This window comes from Manis javanica, chromosome 5 (assembly GCF_040802235.1).
Source record: "Manis javanica isolate MJ-LG chromosome 5, MJ_LKY, whole genome shotgun sequence".
Taxonomy (NCBI): Eukaryota; Metazoa; Chordata; class Mammalia; order Pholidota; family Manidae; genus Manis; species Manis javanica.
Window position 1 is genome coordinate 114658041 of NC_133160.1, and position 27000 is coordinate 114685040.

General features: G+C 39.7%; 2 protein-coding genes across 2 annotated transcripts; both read right to left on the bottom strand.

Moving 5' to 3' along the window:
• Positions 1–14286: 14286 nt before the first annotated feature.
• On the bottom strand, positions 14287–16426 carry LOC118969284 (growth-regulated protein homolog gamma-like). Its single transcript, XM_037003413.2, has 4 exons — positions 16177–16426; positions 15962–16085; positions 15779–15862; positions 14287–15012 (listed from the first exon to the last, which is right to left on the bottom strand). Exons 1-4 carry the CDS (start codon positions 16274–16276, stop codon positions 14997–14999), a joined length of 324 nt encoding a protein of 107 aa, XP_036859308.1. The 5' UTR covers positions 16277–16426; the 3' UTR covers positions 14287–14996.
• Positions 16427–23222: 6796 nt separating this feature from the next.
• LOC108397673 (growth-regulated protein homolog beta-like) lies at positions 23223–25279 on the bottom strand. The gene is made up of 4 exons (XM_037003411.2): positions 25054–25279; positions 24840–24963; positions 24640–24723; positions 23223–23868 (listed from the first exon to the last, which is right to left on the bottom strand). Exons 1-4 carry the CDS (start codon positions 25151–25153, stop codon positions 23853–23855), a joined length of 324 nt encoding a protein of 107 aa, XP_036859306.1. The 5' UTR covers positions 25154–25279; the 3' UTR covers positions 23223–23852.
• Positions 25280–27000: the final 1721 nt, after the last annotated feature.

Consider the following 27000-nt stretch of genomic DNA (forward strand, 5'->3'; position numbering starts at 1 on the left):
CCTTGAAAATACATTGTAGAGATGGTTTGTAGGAGGTAAATTCCCTTAACTTTTGCTTATCTGGAAATTGTTTAATCCCTACTTCAAATTTAAATGATAATCTAGCTGGGTAGAGCATTCTTGGTTGGAAGCCCTTCTGTTCCATTGCATTAAATATGTCATGCCACTCCCTTCTGGCCTGTAAGGTTTCTGTTTATTAGCCTGATGACAGCCTGATGGGTTTTCCTTTGTAGGTGATCTTTTTTCTCTCTCTGGCTGCTTTCAGTGCTCTGTCCTTGTGCTTGATCTTTACCATTTTAATTATTATATATCTTGCTGTTGTCTTCTTTGGGTCCCTTGTGTTGGGAGATGTGCACACTTCCATGTCCTGAGAAACTATTTCCTTCCCCAGATTGGGGAAGTTTTCAGCAATTATTTCCTTAAAGAGACTTTCTATCCTTTTTTCTCTTTTCTTATTCTGGTACCCCTATAATGCAAATATTGTTCTGTTTGAATTGGCTGCACAATTCTCTTGCTATTCTTTCATTACTAGAGATCCTTTTTTCTCTCTGTGCCTCAGCTTCTTTGTATTCCTGTTTTATAATTTATATCTCATTTACGACCTCCTCTACCTCATCTGATCTGCTTTTAAATCCCTCCATTGTATGTTTCATTTCATATACTGTATTTTTCAAAGTTTCTATCTCTTTCTTGAAGTCCCTGAGGTCTTGAATATTTTTCTGTAGCTCTGTGAGCATGTTTATGATTTTTATTTTGAAATCTGTATCAAGGAGATTGGTGATTTCAGTTTCACTTAACCTTCTTTCTGGTGTTTGAGGGATTTTGGTTTGTACAAGATTCTTTTGCCACTTCATATTTTTAATGATTACTCTGGAATAATAACTTTGTGTAGGCAGCAGAAGCTTTACTCACTGTGGCTGCTCAGCACCTGGAGCAATGCCTGGGGGTTGCAGGTAAGCAGTGCCAGTACCTGCCAGGAGGAGAGAGCTCTTTCTGGCTTCCTGGCTACCATGCCTACCTCTACTGCCAGGGCCAGTGGGCCAAGTATGCAGGGAGTACCCTCTGAGTTTTGCCCTTGTAGCTGCAGTAGGCAGGGCCACCCTCCAGCTGGCCCGGTGTATGGCAGGGGCAGCAAGTGAGCAGGCTGTGCCTACTGGGAAGAAAAAAAACCCTTCTTGCTTCTCGGCTTCAGTGCCTGCCTCCAGTACCAGGGCCAGTGGGCTGAGTGCACAGGGAGGAGCCTCTGTGTTACACCCTTGTAAACTGCCTTAGACAGGGCCACCCTCTTGGTCTGGCACAATGGTGGGGGCAGCAGGTTTGTGAGCAGGTGCCAGCAGAGAGGAAGGAGCAGCAGGCTGCATATCACGGTGTGGGGCCTTGGCGCTGTATTGCCAGCTAGGATGACATACCACCTGAAGCTCCTAAAAATTCCCAACATGCTAGGCTGAGTGTGCCCCAGTGATTTTGTCCACCTGTCCTTTCTCCTGAGCAGCAATCTCTGTGTAATCCTTGCACCTTTAGCAGCCCTCTCACTGTTGGGAAGTCTTTCAAAGTGCCCACTTTTCTTTTGTCCTGGAGCAGCCACTTGCAGGCTCTCTACAAGTGGCTGGAATCTCAGTCTCTCCAAGTATTCTGCCTGTCTTTGCTTTCCCACACCACTAATCTCCAGAGCACCATGTAATGTGGGTTTGCACTACTGGAGCAGATCTCCAGGGGTGGGTGTTCAGCAGTTCTGGGCTTCTACTCCCTCCCCACTCCATTTCTCTTCCTCCCACTGGTGAGCTGGGGTTGGGGCAGGGCTTGGGTCCCACCATATCACAGCTTTGCTACTTTACCCTCTTCTGTGAGGTCTTTTCTTTTCCCCAGATGTAGGCAATCTGTCACAGTCTTCTTTCTGGTCATTCTTTCGGACTTTGTTGTATTTGCTGTATTTTCATGTTATATGTGATTTGGGGAGGAGGTTTCTTTTTTTTGTTGTTGTTTTTTTAAAATTTTTTAATAAGGTATTATTGATATACAGTCTTATGAAGGTTTCACATGAAAAAACAATGTGGTAACTACATTTTACCCATATTATCAAGTCCCCACCCATACCTGAATGCAGTCACTGTCCATCAGTGTAGTAAGATGTCACAGATTCACTATGTGCCTTCTCTGTGTTACACTGTTTTCCCCATGATCCCCCACACCATGTGTACTAAACATAATACCCCTCAATCCCCTTCTCCCTCCCTTCCCACCCACCCTCCCAACCCCGCCCCTTTGGTAACCACTAGTTCCTTCTTGGAGTCTCTGAGTCTGCTGCTATTTTGTTCCTTCAGTTTTGCTTCATTGTTATACTCCACAAATGAGGGAAATCATTTGGCGCTTGTCTTTCTCCACCTGGCATATTTCACTGAGCATAATGTCCTCCAGCTCCATCCATGTTGTTGCAAATAGTAGGATTTGTTTCTTTCTTATGGCTGAATAGTATTCCATTGTTTATATGTACCACTTCTTCTTTATCCATTCATCTACTGAAGGACACTTAGGTTGCTTCCATATCTTGGCTATTGTAAAAAGTGCTGCGATAAACATGGGGTACATATGTCTTTTTGAATCTGAGAAGTTGCATTCTTATGGTAAATTCCAAGGAGTGGGATTTCTGGGTCAAATGGTATTTCTAGTTTTAGTTTTTTGAGGAACCTCCATATTGCTTTCCACAATGGTTGAACTAGCTTACATTCCCTCCAGCAGTGTAGGAGGGTTCCCCTTTCTCCGCATCCTCTCCAGCATTTGTTGTTCTTAGTCTTTTGGATACTGGCCATCCTAACTGCTGTGAGGTGATATCTCATTGTGGTTTTAATTTGCATTTCCCTGATGATTAGTGATGTGGAGCATCTTTTCATGTGTCTGTTGGCCATCTGAATTTCTTCTTTGGAGAACTGTCTCTTCATATCCTCTGCCCATTTGTTAATCGGGTTATTTGCTTTTTGGGTGTTAAGGTGTGTAAGTTCTTTATATATTATGGATGTTAACCCCTTGTTGGATATTTCATTTACAAATATATTCTTGGGAGGTTTATTCCTCATTTCTTATGCCTCCATCTTTTTCTGCCTTAAGTTCCCATTTTAATAAGTTCTCAAGTTTTCAGCTGCTGTCCACAGACCACAGGGCTCCACCTGCATCTCCAGGTTTCCTCAGAAGTTCATTAGGTTCAGTGTGACACTATCACCATTGTTTGAACTCAGAGTGGAAATTCCAGGATTTTTTTTTCAGGGGGGTAATTCAATAGTTACTTGTGATTTAAAAAGAAACTCTTTAGAAATTATTAATTGCAGGGGACTTCCTTAACCTCAGAAAGCTATAAAACTCTGCTTAGTGGTGAAATGCTTAAGAGGATTATTGGAAAAAAACAGGATTGCCTGCTATTATCACATCTATTCAAGCTAGTACTGAAAGTTTTAACAAGTACAGTAAGGCTAGAAAAAGACATAAAAATTTATAATGAATGGAAAACCAAAACTGCCATTAGTAGCAGATGACATAATTGTCTATATTGAAAATGTAAATAATTTATAGGTATATAATTGGAAGGTGAATATATAGTACACAAAAATCAGAAAATGCAGTTTTAAAGACACAATTTCCAATAAATAGCATCCAGAAATAAGTGTCTAGAAATAAGTTTAACATATAATGTACATGAAAAAAAACTCAATATTATTTATTGACTTCAATGTATGGACTATATCAAGTTCACAAAATGGCAGATTTACTATTTTCAAGATGCATCAATTACCCCTACCCAAACTGATCTATAAATTCAATGTGCTTTCACTCAGAACTCCCATTATTTACAAGCTGATTCTAAGGTATATATGAAAGAACTAAGAAGAGATAAGACACTCCTGAAGAAGAACAGTGTTGGGGCATGTGCCTTTCTACTTATCAAGAATTTGTAAAATGTTGTCTTAATTAAGATGGTATGGCACCAGTGGAGGTATAATCATGCATTAGTGAGTAAAAAGCCAGAATCCAAAAATAAACCCATTCATAAATTTTATCTTGATTTATGGCAGAGACTGGAAATCATGGTCTTTTCTATAAATTGTGCTGGGACAATAGGTTACCCCTATATGAAAAATAAATTGAATTTCTACCTCACATGGTAGAGAAAAATCAGTTTTGATTCCTAAATATAAAAGACAAAACTGTCTAATTTTTAAAAGACAATATAGAAGATTTTTTTATGATTTTAAGAAGAGTGTACCATAAGAAAAAGGTATGTTATAAAAAATTATTTTAAAAACACAAGATATTAGTTTTTGACCCATAAATAAGTGACAAATGATTAGCATACAAAACGTACCTTACTTAAAAAGCTTTTCTGAAATAGAAAATAGCATAATAGCACAAATGGCAAAAAAAAAAATTCACAATTAAATACAAATGGCTCATAAGCATACAAAAAGATACTCAATATCATTTCTAATAGGAGAATGCAAATTAAAACAATAAAATAACCATTACATAGTAATTTGTCGATTATTTAAAAAGTCTGACAATTCCAAGTTTTGGCCAGTAGGTGGAGGAAGAGGAACTTGCATGAATTACTTTTGCGTGAAATAAATCAGTACAATCATTTGGAAAATAGTACTTTTTGATAAAGTTATGTATGTGTGTACCCTGTGAACCAGTAATTCCCCTTCTACATATATAACCTAGAGCATCCCTTACACATTGAGCTGCATTGTTCTTAATAGCAAAACAGTAAGCAATCCAAAGTTCCTCCAAATGGTGGACCAGATAAATAAATGTTGGTGCTGTCATAAAATGGAATAGCAGTCATCTGTAAAAATTAATCAGCCTAGATTAAACTTACAAACATATTGTTGAGTGAGAGAACTGACATAAACATGTATCTTCTAATTTACTCAGAGTTTAAAAACCAACAAAACTAAAGAATTAATTGTTCCGAATTTCAGTCATAGGTGGTAAACTTATAAAGATAAATGACAAATGATTGCTACTGAGTTCAAGATGAAGGTTAAAGCATATAGGGGTGGGGAGGATGGTGACAGGGAGGGAGAGGGATGAGACTTGAGAGGGGTACACAGAGCCCTTCAGGTATCCCAGGAATGTTCCATGTCTTGGACTGACAAATGAGAAAGGTTGTTCATTTTGTTACTATTTCTAAAACTGTACATGCATGTATGCATACACACACACACTTATAGTATACATATATATGTTTTATATTCTCTTTTATATTGTACATAAAATATGTAGATGTTTTATAAAATATGTATATTTCATAATCTTTGATATCTATGATATACTATGCAATTTTAAAAAAACTTTTAAACCTTAAGTCATATTGCATCTTTTGGATGTCCTCTATTCAAGTGTATAAGGGACTTCCAGATCATCTAGAATTAGCCATGCATCCTTGCTGCTGCCCATGTATCTTTGCTTATTGTGGATATTCTTTGACTTCAAAATTAGATCTGCACAATCCAGTTCACACCTTACTCATCTTCCCATATCAGATATTTGGAGTTTTTATGGAGAGAGTACAGGGCAATATCTAGAATGCGACCTTGAGGACAGAACAGTTTTCCCCTGTATCATATATGCATAATGCCCAAAGCCTTGGTATCCTGTGTTCTCAATCTGGTACATTTTGTAAGCGTTTCACCTCTAAAATCCCACTATCAAGGTCTCTTATTTTCCCCCTCATGATTCCCACTTACAGGATTTCTTTTCAGCTATAGCAAGGGGCTTCAAGTATCAAGTAGATATTTTCGGAGCTTAGGAGAAATTAAAAGAAAAAAATATGAATGTCTGAATTTACTGACATGGCCGCACTCGACTCTGACAGACATCAGCTACATGAGATGACTACAGCAGAACTCTGAGTAAAGACAAAGATAGCCATACGTCTGAACTCGTAGTTTAATATTTTAAATCAATGTAACAGCCCACAATATTGGCTTAACAATTCAACATTGATAGAAATAATTAAGGAGAAATCACAAAATACAAGTTATTTGGCAATAATATAATAAATATCCATTATTGAGCTGCTACTGTGGAACCATGTTAGGCATGCTAGACAGAAAGTCCATTCCTTAAGGTCTTTATTGTCATCAAGATAACCTATAAAAGCATAAAATGAACTGCTTTACTCAGTGAAAATGTATTACTGTGATAATTAGACATGAGGTCTCAATTGAATATAATTTCATCTGCTAATCAACATTAAAATAAACATCCCAGATTTATTTGCAGTAATATTGCAACTGTCATCCCTAATAAGAGAAGTACAAACCATGCAGTCAATATTTCAAGGTAATTAGATGGTGTTCTGAATTTACATGGACTTCTTTGCCACTTGGTATCTGTATGTATGTCCTAGTTTAACTTTAGATATATCACAGTCTTGGTTTTGCTTAAAGCCAAAAAAAAAAAAATCTCTTTAGGCCTAGTTTCTCTTTCAAGGAACTTTCCAACAGATAAAAGGAAAGGATAAAAATGTTTGTGAGATCTTAATAGGCACCTCTGATTTCAGACTTTATTGTATTCAACACTATAATGTTCTTTATGCACCTCCATCTCGAGATTAATTTTTATTGTTTTCTCTTTCCTTGTTAAAGAATGAAAGGAGAAACTTATCAAAGAGGTGTTTGACAGTTACAAGCCAATAAGGAAGCAGAATTTGTTTTTCCAGTTTGTTTTATTTGGGAGGGACAGGGAATACAGAATGTAATAAATTTGTTAACTGAGATATGAGCCTTTTTACCTTATTCTTTTTATGTACTACACAATTTTGAAAGTCACAATGCTGTTTTCAGTTGATAATGATTTAAAGAATACTGTCACAAGAAAGTCTGTACATTTAAACCATAAAAACATTTGGACAAGCAGGAAATGTATATACTTTAACGTATCTTTGAGTTTTATGTCCATTCGCACAATCGTTTTTAAAGTCAGCCACTTGTTGATAAATTAATAATTCTTGTACTATAGAGAGTAGTATGTTAAACTTCAAAGTTTTCAAAACTGAATTGCTAACAATGAATTATGTGCTCAAATTAATTGTTTTGTTAAATGGCCTTAGTTATTTCATATTCAAGACATTTTTTCTGCATCAGTAAATCAAGCTGAATAATTAATACTTATTGATACAGTGCCACCTTATACATAACCTCATTAATCAAAATATCTCACGTATCTTTGCAAGAGAAGATGCTATTGAATTGTGTCTGTAAGGGTGAATGAAAGCTCAGCATACTAAGAAAAGCTGATAAACATTGCAGACACAATCATGCTCCATGAGGCACAGCTTTGTGACAGGGAATGGGATATACTGGGGAGGAAGAAAATTCCTCTACTCTTTAAGGTTCTTCTAGCCGGTTTAAGAATCAGACTGACATGATACAGATTAATAGGTTTAATTACATATTTATGGAGAAGCCAGAGACATGGGTTCCAAAGACAATCAGGGAAAATAAGGCATATGGGTCATCCTGAACCAAGGAGGAGGTAGGTTCTAGGACTTCAAGGGGAAAAGGAAGAAATTTACAAGAATCTGAAAGAGGTATCCACACAGGAACAATGGGACAGAGCAAGGAATTTTAATAGACTTTGCCATGTTCTTCCTGGTCTACCACACCTAGGCTCTATTATGTTGTGTGGTCTATGGTGATAGCTCTCTTCCTGGAACAGGTCTCTCTCTACATTTTTTGTGTGCACTTGGGGAGGTGGGGAGTGGGGGTGGGTCAAAGTTTCTTTCTGAGATTTTTGCCCTGACATAATCTACATGCCAGAGTGGCACATCTGGAGGCAGCCTCCCCTTGGCCCCAACATATATTAGGGAAAAGTATTAAAATTGAGTAACTTTGTAACATTAAATTGATTGCTGGGTTCTTGACCTTTATGCCAAGCAAAAACCTCTACAGTGAATCAGAAACACTATTCGAACACAATCTTAAATATCCTTGAGCCTCACTTCTCTATGTAACAAGCAGAGGTGATATAATTGTGTTATCAGTGTCTTAGCTACTGTAACTTGGGTGGGTGGGGGAGGGAAGGGATGTGTTCCCAGCCTGAGGCAAATTACCTTTGAAACTGAAATCAGTCAAAGAGAGAAATACAGTGGGATAAACCCATTTATTGCTTACAAGCAGTCATCCACTTCTGTCCCCAGTGTCTCTAGGGACCCGGCGGCAGAAGAAGGGATCCCACCCAACCTCTCTGGTCCAGATAAGTCCTGGCTCCCCTTTGTAATTACCTATCGATATGGAAATGGCTACTTCTCTCTACTCCTAGGAAACACCTGTTTATATAGATACACTAAGGCCAGGGGAGAGATTCTGGAAATACTGCAATTTTACCCACAGCTACATGATAATAATAAGGCAATATATGTACAAACATAACATAGAAATGTTTGAAGAATCAAAACAAAAGAGCAGTTTCTAATTTAGAATTACAGTTTAGGATTTAATGTAATTAAAACTAGTTATTATGGAATTTGTCAAAGCAATTGTGGTTAGGTTTTCAGGGATCTTCACTTTCAAATATGGGTCTTTCATATAAGACCTGTTAAAAAAAAAAAAAAAAGACACAGGCCCAACGTGGAATCATTTCTGCTGGGCCAAATCATTATACGAGGGCCCACTACCCAACCTGACTGCAGTTTCAATCTCCCCCAGAAATGTCAGTCAGGAATGTTCTTATCAGCATATAATCTGTCTCCCTTTCCATCCCCAAAGGAAAATGAGGTACTTTGTCCCCAAAAGAGAGTGACCTCACCCAAATGATCTTTTTTTCTGTTTACAACAATCCTGATCATTGCGTCTTCTCACACAAAGAGAGAATATTGGAATATCTGTAGTGTGATCTTTTCAGACATTAACTAGATGTATCCACACTACACTGCTTGACATCTTGATAAATTTAAGTCTTTTGTGCATGTATTTCCTGCTATAGTTTAAGTTGTCTCCAAACAAAGGGATTTTAGAACTATTTACCCAAACTCTCCAAGGTTATAATCTTCAGTAAGACTATGAATAAACTGTATCTTTCTTGACCATAACAGTCGTGGTGATTTCAGGTAACAGACCTTTTACCCAATACCAGATTAATAGTATATTTAATTTGTAGTGAATTCTAGGCTCTTGAAATTCTAAGATAGTCAAATGCTCAGGTTTTAAAAAATAACCTGTTACATTACTATGATCTTCCAGCTGCTCTGAAGGTCTTTATAAGTTTGTAAGTCACATTAAATGCTCTATTTTGAACTGTGTCTTATATTCCCTGCCTCAAAAATGATTATTTATTCTGACAGGGATGCCATATACTGTATTAATAGTTACAATTGTTTGTTGAGTATTGCTTTATGCCAGTACTACTCTACGTGCTTAAGGTTTCAAGGTTTAAGGTACCTTGAAACCTTACAACAACCTACAAGGATTGTTTTATTTACAGATGAGGAAATTGAAACTCAGAGAAGGTAATAATTTGGGAAGGTCACAAAAGAGAAAGAGATATTTTTTTCTTTCAAGTGTGTTTGGCCACATTACCCATGACTGGCCTTTGGTGTTGTAACTCCAGGGGAAAACTCCCAGGGCAAAATACATTTGAAACCGAAATCACTCAATGGGAGAAATAAAGTGGGAGAAACCCATTTATTGCTGACAAGCAGTCATCCACTTCTTCTCTCCCATGTCTCTTGCAATCCCACTGCAGAAGAAGAGGCCCCACCCAACCTCTCTGATCCAGATAAGCCCTTCTTGCTCTTGTAATTACCTATTGATTTGGAGATGGACTACTTCTCTCCACCCCTTGGAAACACCTATTGATGTGGTGATGCACTAAGGCCAGGTGAGGGTTCTGGAAATATTGCAACTTTACCCACAGTGTCCACTGCAGTTGCTCATGGTGAGGGGTCTGAGGAGATTCCTGAGTGTCATAGGGAAATGGTGGTTCCACAATGTGCTCAAAGATAATGCAAGATTCGGAGTTAACCCACAAGCTTCTTTGATGGTCATGTGAATGACACTAATGTTCAAAAACCTTTGTTCTCTTGCTTGCTTTGTATTCAAATAGCTCTGTGAGGGCATTGAGTTAGGTGGCTCTGCACCCTTGTTGTTTGTGGCTCACTAAGTGGACTCTCTGAGCTTTAACTTGCTGCTGTGAGTTTGGGCCCATTTGATCTGCTCATGACTGCCCAAACCATCTCACTTTCTTTCATAGAACTACTAAAATAAAAGGTACAATCCCAGTCACATTTTGCTATCACTCTGAAGGCAGAGGATAAAATGTTTCCACAAGGGTGCTGTACACACAAGCAAAGCTAAGGTCCCAGATGTGACTGGTAGACATACTGAAGTGCTAGCACAAAGGCCTTTGCCTCAGGCTCTGCTTTATGGGACATGTGGGATAAAACATAACTCTTACCTTATAATTTTTCCATTCCAACATCACCCCATCTTGTTATTGCAGAACTTCCATCTCTCCTATCTCTCATATCCTGTCAGTTTGGGGAAGTCTCTAGAGGACATCTCAAAAGAACTCTCAAATAACTAGTCACAGTCACAGAATGGGGTAATCCATCATTCTTCCTCTTCTTCTCTGGCTTCTTTGCCCCGCAAACTTCAGGTACTGCTGCCGTTACTGTTTTCTGATGGCTTCTCATAGTCACATGAGCTCTACTAATACTGATCTGCTAATGCAGAGAACATCCTTTTCCTTCTTCCATCAACCAATGACCATCCTCTCAAATACCTGTCCTCCATTTCCTACTTGGAGGTCCCACTGGAAGGCTGGTTGCCTTATACTTCAAAGCCTCATAGACAATATAATGTAGCACCCGCTCTTGCCATTTCTGCTTGCTCCAGAAATGCAACGATAGCTATAAGAGCAAGGCAGAGGACTAATGGTAGATGCAGATGCAGATCTTCTTCTTGCTCTTCAGTCATTCATGTCTTTCCTTTAATGACATAATAAATATGTTTTGGTTTACTTTGAAGTTTTCCGTTGGCATTTTGAAGAAAATGCCTAAATCTGCTCCTCTTTAACTTAGGAATATTAATAGTAGTTGCGCTTATGGGACATTAACCAGTGCAGGTATAGGACATTTGCCATTTTGGTTCCTCCCATAATCTCCAACTTCCCATCTATAATATGTACATTTCACTAGCCTAAGGAAAAGTGCTTTGAACCCTGAAACTCAGAAATTCATCTCTCTGTGGAAGCCTGAATAATGGCTCCCCAAAGATGTCCTTGTCCTAATCCCTGGAACCTATGAATATGTTACCTTATATTGTTAAAGGAATTTTGCAGATGTTATTAAATTAAGGCCTTATGAAGGCAAGATTACCCAGGATTATTTCTTGAGATCTGTATCTATATCTATATAGAAAGATACCTATATATAAAGAGTGATTACATATCTATATGTATATATAGAGAGATAGATGTATCTTGATATACTCACAAGGATTCTTATAAAAGGGATGCAGGAGTTGGAATCAAACAGGAGGCTTTGTGAAAGAGCAGGAGGTCCAGAGAAAGAAAGACCATGCCGAAGAGGCTTTGCTGGTGGTTTTGAAGATGCAGGAAGATGGCCATGAGCTATGGAATGTGGATGCTGGAAAGATCTAGGCAATGGAAGCTGGAAAGATCTAGGCAATGGATCTTTTGTACGGTCTCCAGAAGGAAATAGCCCTACAGACACCTTGCCTTTAGCCCAGTGTAACTTATTTCAGTGTTCTGACCTCCAGAGCTGTGCTTATCTTGTTTTAAGCTACCAGAATTGTGATAATTTGTTACAGAAGCAACAGAAATTGAGTGTACTTCCTCCACTTTCAATCAGATTGCTCCTTTTTCACAGAAATTCCTGAGCCACCATTATCTCTCAGGTACTGCTTAGCTCTTTACTCAAATTACAGCACACAATTCTAGTAAAAACTATAAAATGGAGATTCCATTATTGCACCATGAGAAAACCTGAAATGACTGGAGCCATTTTAAAATGGAGTTGGAGTGGCCGTTGGAGAGAAACTGCCTTACTGGTGTTTGTTTGAATTGGGCCAAAACCTTTAGGCTAGGCAAAATGGAATTATTTCAAGCAATTGTTTGAGAAGTCAACAGGAGAATAGATATCCTGTTCACAAGTCTGGTGGTTAGTGGTTATGGACTAGGATATAATAAACAGTTAATCTATGCATTACCCAGAGCAGTTTAGCTTATTAACAACCATAGAAAAACCTTTTTCTTTTCTTCAACTCACATAATTGCTGCTTCCTTTTTCTCGCAAAAAGCCTTTGCTTTCACTCCACAAACAGGAGCACTATTTGGGTTTCTACCTGAATCTGTGCTCCCTAAATTGCAATTGTTTAATCCCAAGTAACGCTCATTTGCCTCTCATTGTGGCTCTTCATTTTCAGATTGACAACCCCTTTTATGAAAGGAGAAATAAAATTTAATCAAGAAACTTACTCTCAGACTACCTAGTTAGAAGATGTTAGAACTGGAATCTACTCCAAATCAGTGTACTTTTTCATAACCTGTTAATCACTATATGAATGAACTGCATCTTCTTCATCCTTCTTTCCATACATACACAGACTCAATAAGGCCTACGTTGAGCTTTTATTATTCATATCTAAAAACTTGAACATACCCAGAGGTGCTCTGGATCAAAGACAGATGTCTTATGAATATCCTTCTAGTGAAAGTGTCACTTCCTGCCTGCCTCAGGCATTACCCATGGCCTTACATAATGAAAGCCAGGTCAGTGTCCTGCTACGCTAGCTAGATACTGCTTAAGCCAGGGACAGGGAAAAAAGAAACAATTTTTTTCTCTGCTCTTAAAGGGGAAGGTTTTGTCCCATTCCCCTCCAGAAAGGGTCTTCTTGGAAACACAACAGGCCTAAATCCTAACTCTTTGGATATACAAATGAATCTCTTCCAGAGCTAGATGCCCTATACTCCACTTTAACGATCTATGGGTAAATCTAATTTTGTGGCTTCATCTCTTTTAACATGTAATACCCAGGGAGATAGAATTTCAGTCTCCCCAGCCCCCTGGGACTTAACATGAGACTTAGTCCTGATCTTATAACTATTATGTCATCTTGGAGAATATTTGCTGGGATCAGAGCAATTAACTAGACAAATGGTTACAGATTAAATACTCATGGTATGTGAAGAGGCTAGGACTTTTCATAAGAACCCTAAGAAATACAAGGACATTTTTATTTTCCACAGCCTAAAATGCCTATCCCTGACTTGGGGATAAGGAATAAGCCAATGCTGGCACTGTTGAAGCTTCCAGAATGGTTTGCAGTTGTTCATCTCTGTACAATTAAAAATTGCTTCTTTGTCTTATTCATTCTGAGAAAATACTGTTGGAATTAAGAAGAGATTGTTGTACTTAATTTTCAGGGGAGGACATGGAAACTTAGAGTGATTGCTTCTCACCTGAAGTTACCCAGCTGCTCAGGACAAGCCTGAGCATGTGTCCACCCTCCTCCTGCTAATGGCTTTAAATAAGCCCAGAAACAGGTCCTGAATAAAAAATAAGCACACATTATAGCTGGCCCTCCCTCCTGTGCACAGACATTTCTCCTTTTCAGTGTTGAGAGTTCATTCTTTTCCAGGTGAGTCAGATCTTTCCTAATCATGAGATGATAACCCGTTTCTGTTGTGGAAGAATGTGTACTCCTGTTATCGTGGGGCAATTTGAATTCAGATGTACAGTTTCAGAAACATTTAAACAATCACTATACCTCTGAAGCCTGGAACAACATTACACTGGGTGATTGTTCTCTCTTCTTGCGGGTTGGACAATGCAGCCCTTCTCAATTCGACCTTTACACAGAGAAGCACTCAGCCATTCACTTTTTTCTCCATTGCAAAATTTGAGTTTTGAGGGAGAATCCACCACTTAACTACAAATGTATAATTGACTGAAAATCCATTTAACAAAGAATTTTAATGAGGATCCCTTTTAAAAATATGTATAAACATTTGAAAACTTTTAAATAGCTGGAAATGAATAACAGTTTGGTTATACTGAAACAAAATGAGTATTTTATGTGAAACAGATTCTCAAGGTGGGGGCCTGCAAGGACTTTGAAAAAGTGTCAGGCATGCCTTCACAGGAGAGAAGTAGAGGAGAGCCTGCTAGTTGCAGCTGTTAAATGGGTATGATCTACAGTCTGTTATACTTTCACAGCACTTGGGTATTCAGAAGGAGCAATAGGCCAAAAAGTAAAAAATTTACGCAAGAAATTTTTGCAAAAAGCTTTATTTTCATGTTAGTTGTAAAAAATACATCAATACATATTTAAACTTCTCTATTCCCAGACATAGAGAAACAATGACTAATTTTAACACTAAACAGGCATTATGCCTTACAAGGAAGACACAAAATGTCCAAGGTATATTTAAAATACTGGAGTTTCTAAATAAACTTCAGAACTTCAGAAATGTTCACCACATACTGTGAAAATGTTTCAATAAATAACAACTGACATTCTCCACAGAACAAAACATGAGATGTGCATACATTCCTCTACCTTTACCATGATCTGATTGCTTGGATCCTCCACTATTAAACTCTAGGCTTTATGAATGGATGGTTTGGTGTGATCTCCCCACACGCAAAACATAATGTATGAAGAACATTTAAAACACCTCATCTTCAAATTAAACACTATCAGAACTGAAAAACTTTAATTTAAAATAAAATGACTTTTTAAGAGTATAGCAAATTACCAAACACCAAACATACTCATATCTTTAAATAGATAGAACATTAATAAACAAGCTTTGAAAAATAAATAAATAAATAAATGCTTTAAAAAAACAAACCAAACGAAGAATTCTCATAAGAAATGGTCAAACACATTAAACACAATCCAGATGGCCCTAGGCGCTGTTTGTTTTTCTTTCACTGAAGCTGTAGCAAGAACCAGACAAGCTTCCTTCTTCTCTCTAGCTCAGTTGGCGCTGTCGCTGTGATGGGAAAATGGTTGCTGTTAGTAGGATTAAAAAACCTGCCTTTGTAACCTGCCCCAGGTGGTTCCTATCTATACCATAGCTGCTTTGGGTGGCAGAAATGAAAATGCCAGGCGCCTGGGTGTTGTTTAATTAGGCAAAAGGGGCCTGTGGTCACAACTGTTTCATTAGCTTCAAAAAGTCAGGACATAATGTACTTTTTCAGCCTATTGTGATATGTATGACATCACTTAAACCTCATAGCAAATGCCATTAAGTAGCGACTATCTTCCCCATAGAGACTCAAAGAGATGAAGCACTTTCCCTGGGGTCACAGGAATAGAGTGGAGCCTGGGCTTACAGCTGGGGCTGGGAACACTGCAAAGTCCCGGCTCCTCACCACAAGGAGGCACATGTTGTCCAGAACAGGGGAGTCCACTTCTCAGTCTGAATCCAGTAAGGGACTGAGGTAACTACTGTTGGTTCCTTAATAGGCTGAAACCATTTTAGATCTTTGGCCAAATCCATATGATTTTCAGGAACACACATTTACTCACACCATTTGAATGGGGTTAGGATTTGAGGTGGGCATGGGGGCACTGGAAACATCCTTGTAGCACCAGATTAGATTAATGATCTTAATAGCAAATTGAACTGTGAAATAATAATGATTTTCAGACTTTCAGCTAAACCCTGGGTTTCCTGGATAAAATTTTCAGGAGCAGATGCCAGTATTGGTGACCAATGACTCTAGCCACACATGTGAATAAAAACCGTAACTCACTTGTTTAGTATCTTATCGATGATTTTCTTAACCATGGGGGCTTCGGGGTTGAGACAAACTTCCTGTCCACTCTTGAGGGTGACTCTGCAGAGAGAAGGGGGCATCCACGTGAGGCGGGGGATCGGGCTGGGGGTCAGGGTGGGGGTGAAGAGGACGACAGCAGCCCCACCAGGCCTCACTTACATGACTTCGATCTGGGCGCAGTGGGGGCCCGCGGGCGTCACCTTCACGCTCTGGATGTTCTTGGGGTGAATTCCCTGCGAGGTCTGCAAGCACTGGCAGCGCAGTTCGCTGACCACGGGCGCCCCTGCCGGGAGGGAAGACTCGGTCAGCGGGGCCGTCCCGGGGTGCGCGCCCCGCCCTCGCCCATCCTCGGGACCCAGGGCGCCCCGTGTCACCTTCTGCGCGCTGGCAGGCGGCCGCCAGGAGCACGAGCAGCAGCGCGGCGGCGAGGAGCCGGGGAGCGCGGGGGGCGGCGGCGGGGACGGCGCGGGCCATGGGCTCAGCTCGAGGGTCGGGCGGCGGTGCCTGGAGCGCGGAGCTGGCGGGGGCGCTGGCGGAAAGGGCCGTGTGGCTCCCGGGGCCGGAGAAGCCCTTTTATCCCGGGTCGGCGCGGAGCGGGGCGCAGCCCCCGGGCCAGGGAAATTCCCGGACCTCCAGGTCGGCCCGGGTCCGGAAGCAGGCGCGCCCCGCCCAGCGCGCAGGGGGGCCGCTCGCCGGAGTCGCCCGAGCTTGGGGCGCCCTTTCCCTGAACCCCGGGGCGGGAGTCTCTTAGCAAAAGGAAATTGTCCTTATCAGAGACAGGCACCTTGACGAATGTTGCTTGGGGAAATTATGGCGGGACTTTGGGGCTGGGGGGTGTCCTGCTCTTCCATTTGTTACGTACGCAGAAATATTTGTGGCTTGATTTCCTTTACATCTGCGTAAATACACTCTGTTAATATACATGTCATCTCAGATTAGACATAAGAACATTTACCCTGTTCCTGGTATTTTACAAGCACAAATAAATCACCCTTTGTGTCATGTCACCCTGCAGTGATGAGGGGATGACCAATGTCAAAAATAATTAAGTGTTTAATTTAGGACAAAGTGTCGTAATCCTACTTAGCTTCCTTCCTCCTTGAAATTCTGGAACTTCCCGAGCTCGAGTAAATCCATGAATAACGAGTTTTTGGTGCATATGGCCGGGAGTAATCCATGGAATAAGGGGCTGGTCGTAATTTTGGGAGCTGTTGATGGGAGAGAAAGTTCCCCTTGGCTCATGGGGTCCACAGTTTCTAATTTTGTCCAAACACAAAATGTTACAGGACTGAGAAGCTGATGCCTAGTGTGAGTCCCGTCCTTTGCTCATCTCAGCAGCTCAAAAGTCCTGTTTCTGTAAAATATCCAAGTGCTAGATCACGAATCTCTAATAACCCTTTCTTGCTTTATGTTCAAAAATCTCATTTCATTTCCAACATACATGGGCTTGCCTTCAGGGACTTACTTTTCCTCTCGAGAGAAATAATGGCAGTCATATTTTATTTTTACTGATTTCTCATACGACATTTAAAGCTGTCAACTCAATTCTTTGTCATTCAGTGGCTCGTTTTTCATCCTCAGTTTCAGTGTCCTTTGCTTGATTATACGTAGGTTTCAGGTGGTTAAATGTGATTCTGGGAGCAATTCTGTGAGTGGAGTGGGTATATGCAGTGGGACATATGTGGAGGGGAAGGAAGACAAGGAAGGGGATGAATGCTCTATCTATATGATCTATATTGCTGGATAGACGCACAGAGTGGAAGTCTGCACCACACTGCCGGGGTAGGAATTTTGGCTGTCCCAATTAGGGGTACAGGGTATTTAACCTGTATGTGCCTTGGGTCTCATCTGTAAAATGGAGATTACTGGTAGTATTACCTCAACAAGTTATTAGGGTGAATAACAGTGTTGACTTTTGTATAACACCAGTACATGTAATGTGCTATAAATCACTTAAAGAAATAAAATAGAAATTGCTTTTTCCATATTACTAAGCTGAAACTCACCTGGAGAGAAAATCCTTGTTCAAATAGAAAAGAGTTTTTGCACAAAACAAACAAAAATCTCTCCAACCAATATAAATTTTTTTGTACATTTTTTTCTAAAGAGATAACTTAGAATGAATTTTTTATTGTCTAGTTTAATTGTTGGCTAATTTTATAATTTTAGTTAAAAAAATTTCAACAATAAAATGTGAATAAAAATAAAGATGTTGCATCTTGATTATTAGAAAAGCTTATGAATGACTAGATTATCAATAAACATTTGGCTTCACATTTTTTTTCAGTCAGTACAGTGCTGTGAAAAAGAACACGGAATTTAACTTTTTTAAAAAGGAGTAGGAAATGAAAAATGACCTGAAGTTTATAAAATATGAGTAACTCAGCAATAAGTGAGAATTCGTGTAGATACTAATGTTGTTATACTTATTTTTCTGGGCTTCTTAATTGGAAATAGTGTGTTTTCTTGAGATAATCAGTAGTTCAGACTTATAATAGCTATTCTTTAAGTATTAAAATATGGTTTTATTTTTCCTATTATTGATGTATACCTGTTTACTACAGAAAAATTATAGCGAACAGAAAGCGTGAAGGAATTGTTATAAGACTTTTTAACTTCTGTCCAAGGAACAAACTTTAGCAGACCTTTCTTTTCTTCAACATCCCTAGTAGCTCACGTATTTTATGGACTTATAAAAATGCTGAGCCAACAAAGTAGTGTTATAAGTAATATTTTGATGTAATAGGCACTGATCTAAATCCTTTACATATATGTAAAACCCATTTAGTTTTTTCAGCTGCCCCAAGAAATAGTGACCAGGTTTTTCACCACAAGGAAACTAAGGGCAGAAAATTTAAGTAATTTCCCAAGGCCTCACAGTTAGTAAAATTCAGAATTTGGGCTCTAGGCAATGCTACTTTAACCTACACCATAAAAAATTTTTTTTGAGACAAGTGATAGATAACTTCAGGATAGCCATTTATTGTACTTTGTTTAAATATGTCATTCTAGTGGTTGACTAGTTCAACTTCACCTTTCCTAAAGCTTCAAAATAGCAAATGCTCAAAAGTCTCAAATGGTTTATTTTACTGACAGCAACAATTTTCTTTTGTGGCATGAATAAGATATACTTAAATTTAATAAAATCTGCTTCTATTCATCTATCTGCTTTTCCTAATCACCTCCCAAATCAGGTCAGTGAGCTGAGCACGCTACCTGAGAATTTCCCATTAGGGCACTGGACATTTTAGTCAGCTCTTACGTGCAGGATAAGGATCACAGTTTTCTGCTGACCCAGTCTGGGTACTTTGTCATGTTTTAATAACTGAAATAGTTGGCTACCCAGACCTCTACTCCCTTTATAACTTAAGAAAACAGAAATGTTATTCTAATGCTTTCCAGATTCAACCCAAAGTTTGGCATGAGCAATGACTCAGGGTGAATGAGTAGAGCACTAAAAAATTTACAGCAGTAGCCAAAAGAAAGAACTGTTTCAAGAAGCAGTGTCATATTTGTAGGTTTATCTACAACTTTATGCCTAAGTCTTGCTTTGAGAAATGTCAATTGCTCACAAAATGAAGTTATAAATTAAAGTTTTTTTTCTCTACCTTAATTAGCAAATCTCATAATTCAATCCCTAGCAACTCCATATTTATTTTTCAGAAAACCTAAAAAGCAATGGTGTCCTGAAGCCTGTTAATATAATCCAGTTCTTTGATCTTCCCCAATTAATTACTCATTTTATGAGCTGAAGACATATTTATATGCCCAAACTAACTAAACTAATGCAATCACCAATGTTTAAAGAACAGGGCCTCTCTAAAACTAAAAGCATTGTTTGCTGAAGTCCATTGTGTACGGCCATGTTCACTGCATCTTGCAGCTTAGATTGACACTATCTAATGTGTCTTTAAAATATGGAGTTATGGCTGTACCCTGAGATCATGGACGGACAGGAATGGGCAGCACAGGGCTGTCTTCCCCGTGCTGGTCTTGTCACAGTGGCCAACCCTGTTTTGTTGCAATTGCTTCTGGTACAATGACTGACTCTGAGGGAAGAAGAAAGAAGATGTCTGAATGTGGCATTAAATCTCTGGATCCATCCACTTCTTCAGTCCAGAACATTTCATTCATTTGTCAATGTCTTCCGTCTAGCCTGGTCTCTAATACATTTTTGTCTTTTCTGCCTGGCTAGAGCTCCTCCCTCCTTCCCCTTTACAGAACTTGGTTTTCCTTTGGGAACCATCTTTTTTCTTCTTTTCAGTCTGGGTAGTTTCTCCCAGTCTGGTGACCCTGCAGCAAATCTCCTGGGGTGGGCTGATGACCTAGAGAATCATCTATCAGCCCTTCCAGACTGGATCCAGTCTCCAGCCACTTTGGTAGGGGCAGAGGTGGGCAAATTAACCAAGCCTGGCCAAGTCAGAAAAATTCCCTAGAGTCCTTTTTGTCAGGAAATGGATAGAAAAACAAACCCTTACTTCCTGCTGAACAAGAACAGAGGTTCAAAGCTTTGACATTGTTTGAGGAGAGCTTGCCTAATATAAAGGCAGCAGAGAGAAAGGCAGCCTGATCTGGAGAGAAACTAATCCTGAAAAGAATTTTTTAACTGCAGCTTTATCTCATCTACTCATCAGCCTTCCAGTTTCAAAAGTCAAATGATTCCCCTTTTCATTAATTTGATTGGGTTTTTGTGACTAATTCCACTTACTGCTAGTTATCTTTCTAACCAGAAGGTACATTTCAACTACAATTTAATTCCTTTCTTTTTCCATGTTTCAGCATTTTCACTGATCACTGACTAAGCATTTGTAAGGTAGGTGTGAAGTTTGGTGTCAGGGATATAAAGAGGAAGACAGACTCTTTTACCCTCTATCTGTTAATCAATGGGGGAGATGAATGTACAAACACATTGCATATCATATAAACCAAAGAAACATAAGAATGACAAAACTACAAAGGAATAGGTCACAAAATTAATATGGGGAATGAGTTATGTCCTATCATACTTGGTTACAACAGGCATGAAAAATCATGACAATCCTATTTTTATGCTTCCTGTTTTAGGGAAGCAAAGTTTAGGAAGTTGAGAGATGAGTTATGAACTACAACAAACGTATCATGCACAGTGTACGGATACATGTTTCAGCTAGAAAAATTAGAAATCATCATAAAAAACTTGATGATTAAAGAACATTGGCCATAACATTTCAACATTTTGAAATTTGTTGATACACTCCTTGTGGCCCATATGTGGTCTCTTTTGTAAAATGTTCCCCGTGCGTTGGAAAAACAAATGTGATTTATGCAATTGTTGGGTGAAGTGACTATATGCGTTGCTCAGGCCAAGTTGGTTGACTATGTTGCTCAACTCTTCCATACTATTACCTATTCTTTACTTTTTGCCTATAAAGTATTGAAAGCGATTTGTTAGTATCTTTAACTGTGATTATGATTTCATCTATTGTTCCTTTTCATTTCTCTTCATTTGTCTTTATATTTTTTTTATGTTATTAAGTTCATACAATTTTAGAATTGTTTGTCTCATGTAAAATTGCCCCCTTTTTTATTTTCAATCAACCTTCATTATCTCTAAGACTACTTCTGTCTGTAAGTTATGATATATTAGGCTTTAACATATCAATTATTAACCAATCGATTAATACTTTTTATTAAAAATAGTTTAATAATTACTGATGAGTAATATATTAATATATCCATGCCAGGTTTATTTTTAGCATGACACTCTCAATTCTTTTAATTTCAGGTTATCTGCTTCCTAAATTTAATATGTGTCTCTTTTTTAGGGGTGTAGATTTTTTTGTCTTACACAGTCCTTGTATTAGAAAAAGTCAAAATCTTTGACTTTTAAATAGAGAGTTTATTCTTTTAAGTTTACTGTAAATTTTAATAAACTTGGATTTAAGCCTAGTATCTTGCTATTCTATTTGTCCTATCTTTTTAAAAATAAATGTTCAATTTAGAATAATTTTAGACTTCTGGAAAATTTGTGAAGATGGTAGGCATTTTCCTCAGTTTTCTCTTAATGTTGACTTTTTACATAATTAAAATATTTATTAAAACTAAAATATTAACATTGGTACATTGTTGTTAATTATACTTCATTCTTTTATTCAGATTTCATCAAATTTCCACTCATGTCCTTTTTCTATTCCAGGATCCAATCCAGTACACCACAATGGATATAGTCACCATGTCGCCTTTGTCTCCTCTGACCTGTGACAGAATCTCAGTATTGTTTTGTCTTTCCTGATCTGACAGTTTTGACAAATACTGGTTAGGTTATTTTGTAAAATTTCTTTCTCAATTCAGTGATTTTCTCATGATCATCCCAGAGTAATGGGTTTAGGGAAAGAACATCAGGGATCTAAAGTGCCCTTTCTCATCATAGCATGTAGTGAGAGTACATGACATTCACATGACAACTGGTGATCATTATCGTGGCCTCTTGGTTAATTAAGGTGGTTATCTACCAGATTCTCCCCAACAGTGTTGTTTTACTCTTTTCCTAAACTCTTTGGAGGTAAATCACAAAGCCCAGCCCACACTCACCTGGGGAAGGGAATTAAACCCCACCTTCAGGAAGAGAGAAGGTATACTTATATGTTATTAGGCATTCTTCTGTAAGGGAAATTTGTCCCTTCTTCCCCTGTCCCATTTATTGTTTTGTTTCTTTATTCTTTAATTTCTTTCTTCTTTGTAGTATTCAGGTATTTTATTTTATTCTATCATATCTCCTTTTCAGATTTTTGAGTCCAAAATTTCACATTTACTTTTTAGTGGTTGCCCTAAAAATTACAATATGTGTAATAATTATATATATTGTATATACTATATTATATACAATACATGTAAGAAAATTGCCACATAATTTTCTTTAATACTTTTCTAACAATTGAAGAAATGTACTATGTTTTAAATCCATTTATCTCCCTCCCTGTCCTTTGTGTTACTTTTTATGTATCTATCTCCATAGAGCATCCTCATTATCATTGGTTTAAATAGCACTGATTGTTTGAGTTCTTAGAAAGAATCCACTTACCCACGTTTTGCTCCAAGCTTCACTGGATTTATGTGATTTTTGAAAAACCACTTACCAAAAGCATTTAATAGGAGCCAGTGTTAAAATATTTATACAAGTTTAAAAGTTTATAAGGAATTTATTTTGAATAATTGATCAGTGTGAAAAACACAAATATTTTACATAAAACTAGGATTTTTGAGGTGGTTGGGGTAGGGGAGTAGTATGTCTAACATTCTTTCTTGAGTAAGAGAAATACGAGGGAAGTAACAGCCGGAGGCAGACATTAAGTTTGGCATGACCTCAGACTAACTGTACAGCACCTAGGAAGACACACAGTAGAAGCCGAAGATCAAGATGAATAAAACAAAACCAAGCATGTTATTTTTTTGCAAAATCTTTATTTTCACATCCTTTGTAAAAATGTAACAGTATTTAACTTCTCTGTTCCAAGATAAAGAGAAGCATTGCATAATGAACATTAAACAAGGCATTATGCCCTACAAGCAAGACATAAAATGTCCAAGGGAAGCTTCAACATAAAAATGTTGACTATATAATGTGATATCATTTCAATAAATAACAACTGACGCTTGTTTAAACAAGTACAGATGAGGGCACACTTTCCCTGACCCTAATAGTCATTTTACTGTCTGACTGCTTTAATTCCCCTTTTATAAACCCTATCTCACTCCATCACAGTGCTGGGGGACTTGGTCTCCCAATAAATATTAATTTAATGAGACATTAAAACCCACCATCTTTAAATTAAATAACAACCAGGACTGACTTATGTTTGATTAAACACATTCACATCTTTAAATACAAACATGTAAAATCTCACAATATGAGCTTTGAAAAATAAATAAATACATACATAAATAGAACAAAAAAAATAGTCAAACACATTAAGCCATTTCTAAATGTCCCCAAAGCCAGCTTTTCTCCGTTCCTGTAAGGGTAGGGGACTGCCTTTCAGGAACCACCACTCAAGAGCTTCTTCCTTCTTTGTCAGTTGGCGCTTCCCCTATGGGGAGAAAAGGGTTACTGTTACAGGTGTGAAGGAAAGCTGCTCTTACCTCACACAGGTCAGAAGCTGGAGGGATTTCTGCCTGCAGAACCTGGCCCAGCCCTGTGCCTAGAGAAGGTTCCACTGTACCTACTGCGCTGTACAGCAGAGAGCTTTCTCTTTTACTGAGGAAAAGCGGAATTGTGGACTCAATTCTATCACTGGCTTTAAAGAGTACTGTTCACTGACTATCACACTAGGTTAAAAATTTATAGGCATTACCTCACATAAGCCATGTGAATAGCTACTGTTACCCATCCCGTTTTGCTGAGGCTCAAAGGAATGAAAAAACTTTCATAGGGATCCTAGACTGAACTCAGGGAGGTCTCCCTGAAAAGTTCCACCTCTCTTCACTAAGCTTCAGAGGCCTATTTTGCCTAAAACCAGAGGTTCAACTTTTCAGGTCTGAGGTCTGTGAAGGCTGAAGTAAACAATGTTTGTTCCGTAGCATTTTGCCCTCACTGGCTAAATGTGCTAAATCGTTAGAAACGTAAGTGTACCCATACTCATTTGAATGGGAATTGAGGCAAATAGTGATAGAGGGCACTGGAAACATCCTTGTGGCACCAGATCAGATTAATGATCTTAATAGCAAATTGAACTGTGAAATAATAATGATTTTCAGACTTTCAGCTAAACCCTGGGTTTCCTGGGTAGAATTTTCAAGAGCAGATGCCAGTATTGGTGACGGATGACTAGCCGCACAGGTGAATAAAAACCGTAACTCACTTGTTCAGTATCTTGTGGATGATTTTCTTAACCATGGGGGCTTCGGGATTGAGACAAGTTTCCTGTCCACTCTTGAGGGTGACTCTGCAGAGAGAAGGGGGCATCCACGTGAGGCGGGGGGTCGGGCTGAGGATTAGGGTGGGGGGCATGTGGCGGTGGGGGTGACGAGGGCGACAGCAGTCCCACCAGGCCTCACTTACATGACTTCGATCTGGGCGCAGTGGGGGCCCGCGGGCGTCACCTTCACGCTCTGGATGTTCTTGGGGTGAATTCCCTGCGAGGTCTGCAAGCACTGGCAGCGCAGTTCGCTGACCACGGGCGCCCCTGCCGGGAGGGAAGACTCAGTCAGCGGGGCCGTCCCGGGGTGCGCCCCCGCCCTCGCCCATCCTCGGGACCCAGAGCGCCCCGTGTCACCTTCTGCGCGCTGGCAGGCGGCCGCCAGGAGCACGAGCAGCAGCGCGGCGGCGAGGAGCCGGGGAGCGCGGGGGGCGGCGGCGGGGACGGCGCGGGCCATGGGCTCAGCTCGAGGGTCTGGCGGCGGTGCCTGGAGCGCGGAGCTGGCGGGGGCGCTGGCGGAAAGGGCCGTGTGGCTCCCGGGGCCGGAGAAGCCCTTTTATCCCGGGTCGGCGCGGAGCGGGGCGCAGCTCCCGGGCCAGGGAAATTCCCGGACCTCCAGGTCGGCCCGGGTCCGGAAGCAGGCGCGCCCCGCCCCGCGCGCAGGGGGGCCGCCCGCCCGAGTCCCCGAGCTTGGGGCTCCCTTTCCCTGGGCCCCGAGGCGGGAGTGAGTGGCCGCCACGTGAGGCCACCACCTGCGAAGGGGAGCTTGGGAGTCCAGGGACCGCTGGCGCGGGGCGGGGAGGCTTTGGCCTTTCAGACCCATTTAGGGACTGAGCCGACTTTAGGGGAAATAATAGATTCTCAGAGACATACCAGTTGTCGGGATTGTAAGGGCTGAGGCGGAATGGCAGCCCCTCTTATCTACTTACCCTCTTTCTGTCAACTTGGGTTTTGCAGATTTTATTCATATCTGGAAAAAGCACTCTTTAAAAAACACATCTGTGATCTCAGATAACATGTAATTATGGTTGTCTTATTTTTCGTGTCTTATGACCTCAAATAAATCACACTTAGTGCCACATTTTTAGGCTGCTTGGTGTGGGGCAGGGCGAGGGGACAGACCATTGCCAGAGGTTAATGCAGTATACATTTTAGGATAGTGTTGTAATCTCTCATCCTTCCTCACTTTGAAATTCTGAGACTTTCCAAGCTCTGGTAATTAATTCCACGAGCACACCTTTTTGCTCTATATGGCGCTGTGTTTTTGTTCATGACAGTCTTGCAGGAGCTCCAAGGATCCGTGTTGGGATTGGGATTAGGAGGTTCCATCTTTTTTAGTCCTGTCCATGGACAGAAAAGGTCATGGTCACCAGAAAGCTAGTACCCAGTGACTCCTGCCTTTACTCATCTAAATAATACACAGATGTGTTGTTCAAAATACGTAAATCCTAGATTGCTGGTGTATTCCAATTCAGGTCGTCTGAATTTGCCAGCCTACCGGGACTGATTCTCTCTTGAGAAACAACTATCAGAGTACTTTGGTTTTTCAAGAGTGTCGATAGAGCATTTCAAACTCTGTGTTAGTAGAGGCCTTCCCACTGGGTAGTTCTCTTTTCACCAGCCTTTTATCACTTTCTGGATTAAACTACTGTAGATGAGTGAATTGATTTTCCAGGGTAGATGCAGACCTGGGGAAATGTGTGAGATACCCCACAGCCAGCACTGTGAGAGGAAGCAGGCTGGCCTCAGGCCCACGGAGACTGAGGAACAGGGACTTTGACAAGGCTGTCTGCCACTGTAGAAGTCTCAGCTACTCTACTTTCTTGCCACCTGACAGTCTGACCACGGGCAATTTACTTAATCTCTCTTGGTTTTTGTTTTTTTCTCTGTAAAAGAGAACTAATAATAGTGCCTGCCTCACAGGTTTGTTATGAGTATTAAAGTGTTTGTAAATTTGTAAACATCAGCATACTAAGTATTATGTAAATACTTGTAAATAAACAAAATGAAGTAGTGGCGTTTTACAACCTTAATGTTATGGACTAAAGGTTTGTGTACTCCAGAAACCCATCTGTTGAAGCCCTCTATCCCACAGTGATATTAGCAGACGGAGCCTTTGCGAGGTATTAGATATAGATGAATTTATGAGAGTGGGGTCCTTATGATGGGATTCGTGCTTTCATAAGAAGAGAAACCCAGGAAACTTGTTCTTTGTCTTTGCCCTGTGAGGATATAATAAGAAGGCAACTATCTGCAAACCAAGAAGGTTCTCACCAGATACCGAATTTGCAGAGACCTTGATAC

Bases quoted from the DNA above. Each gene is read 5' to 3' on its own strand.
- LOC118969284 (XM_037003413.2), bottom strand. From the start codon at position 16,276: ATGGCCCGCGCCGTCCCCGCCGCCGCCCCCCGCGCTCCCCGGCTCCTC. The intron at 16,086-16,176 runs GTGACACGGGGC...CCCTCCCGGCAG, and splicing joins CGCCTGCCAGCGCGCAGAAG to GGGCGCCCGTGGTCAGCGAA. The intron at 15,863-15,961 runs GTAAGTGAGGCC...TTCTCTCTGCAG, and splicing joins TGCGCCCAGATCGAAGTCAT to AGTCACCCTCAAGAGTGGAC.
- LOC108397673 (XM_037003411.2), bottom strand. From the start codon at position 25,153: ATGGCCCGCGCCGTCCCCGCCGCCGCCCCCCGCGCTCCCCGGCTCCTC. The intron at 24,964-25,053 runs GTGACACGGGGC...CCCTCCCGGCAG, and splicing joins CGCCTGCCAGCGCGCAGAAG to GGGCGCCCGTGGTCAGCGAA. The intron at 24,724-24,839 runs GTAAGTGAGGCC...TTCTCTCTGCAG, and splicing joins TGCGCCCAGATCGAAGTCAT to AGTCACCCTCAAGAGTGGAC.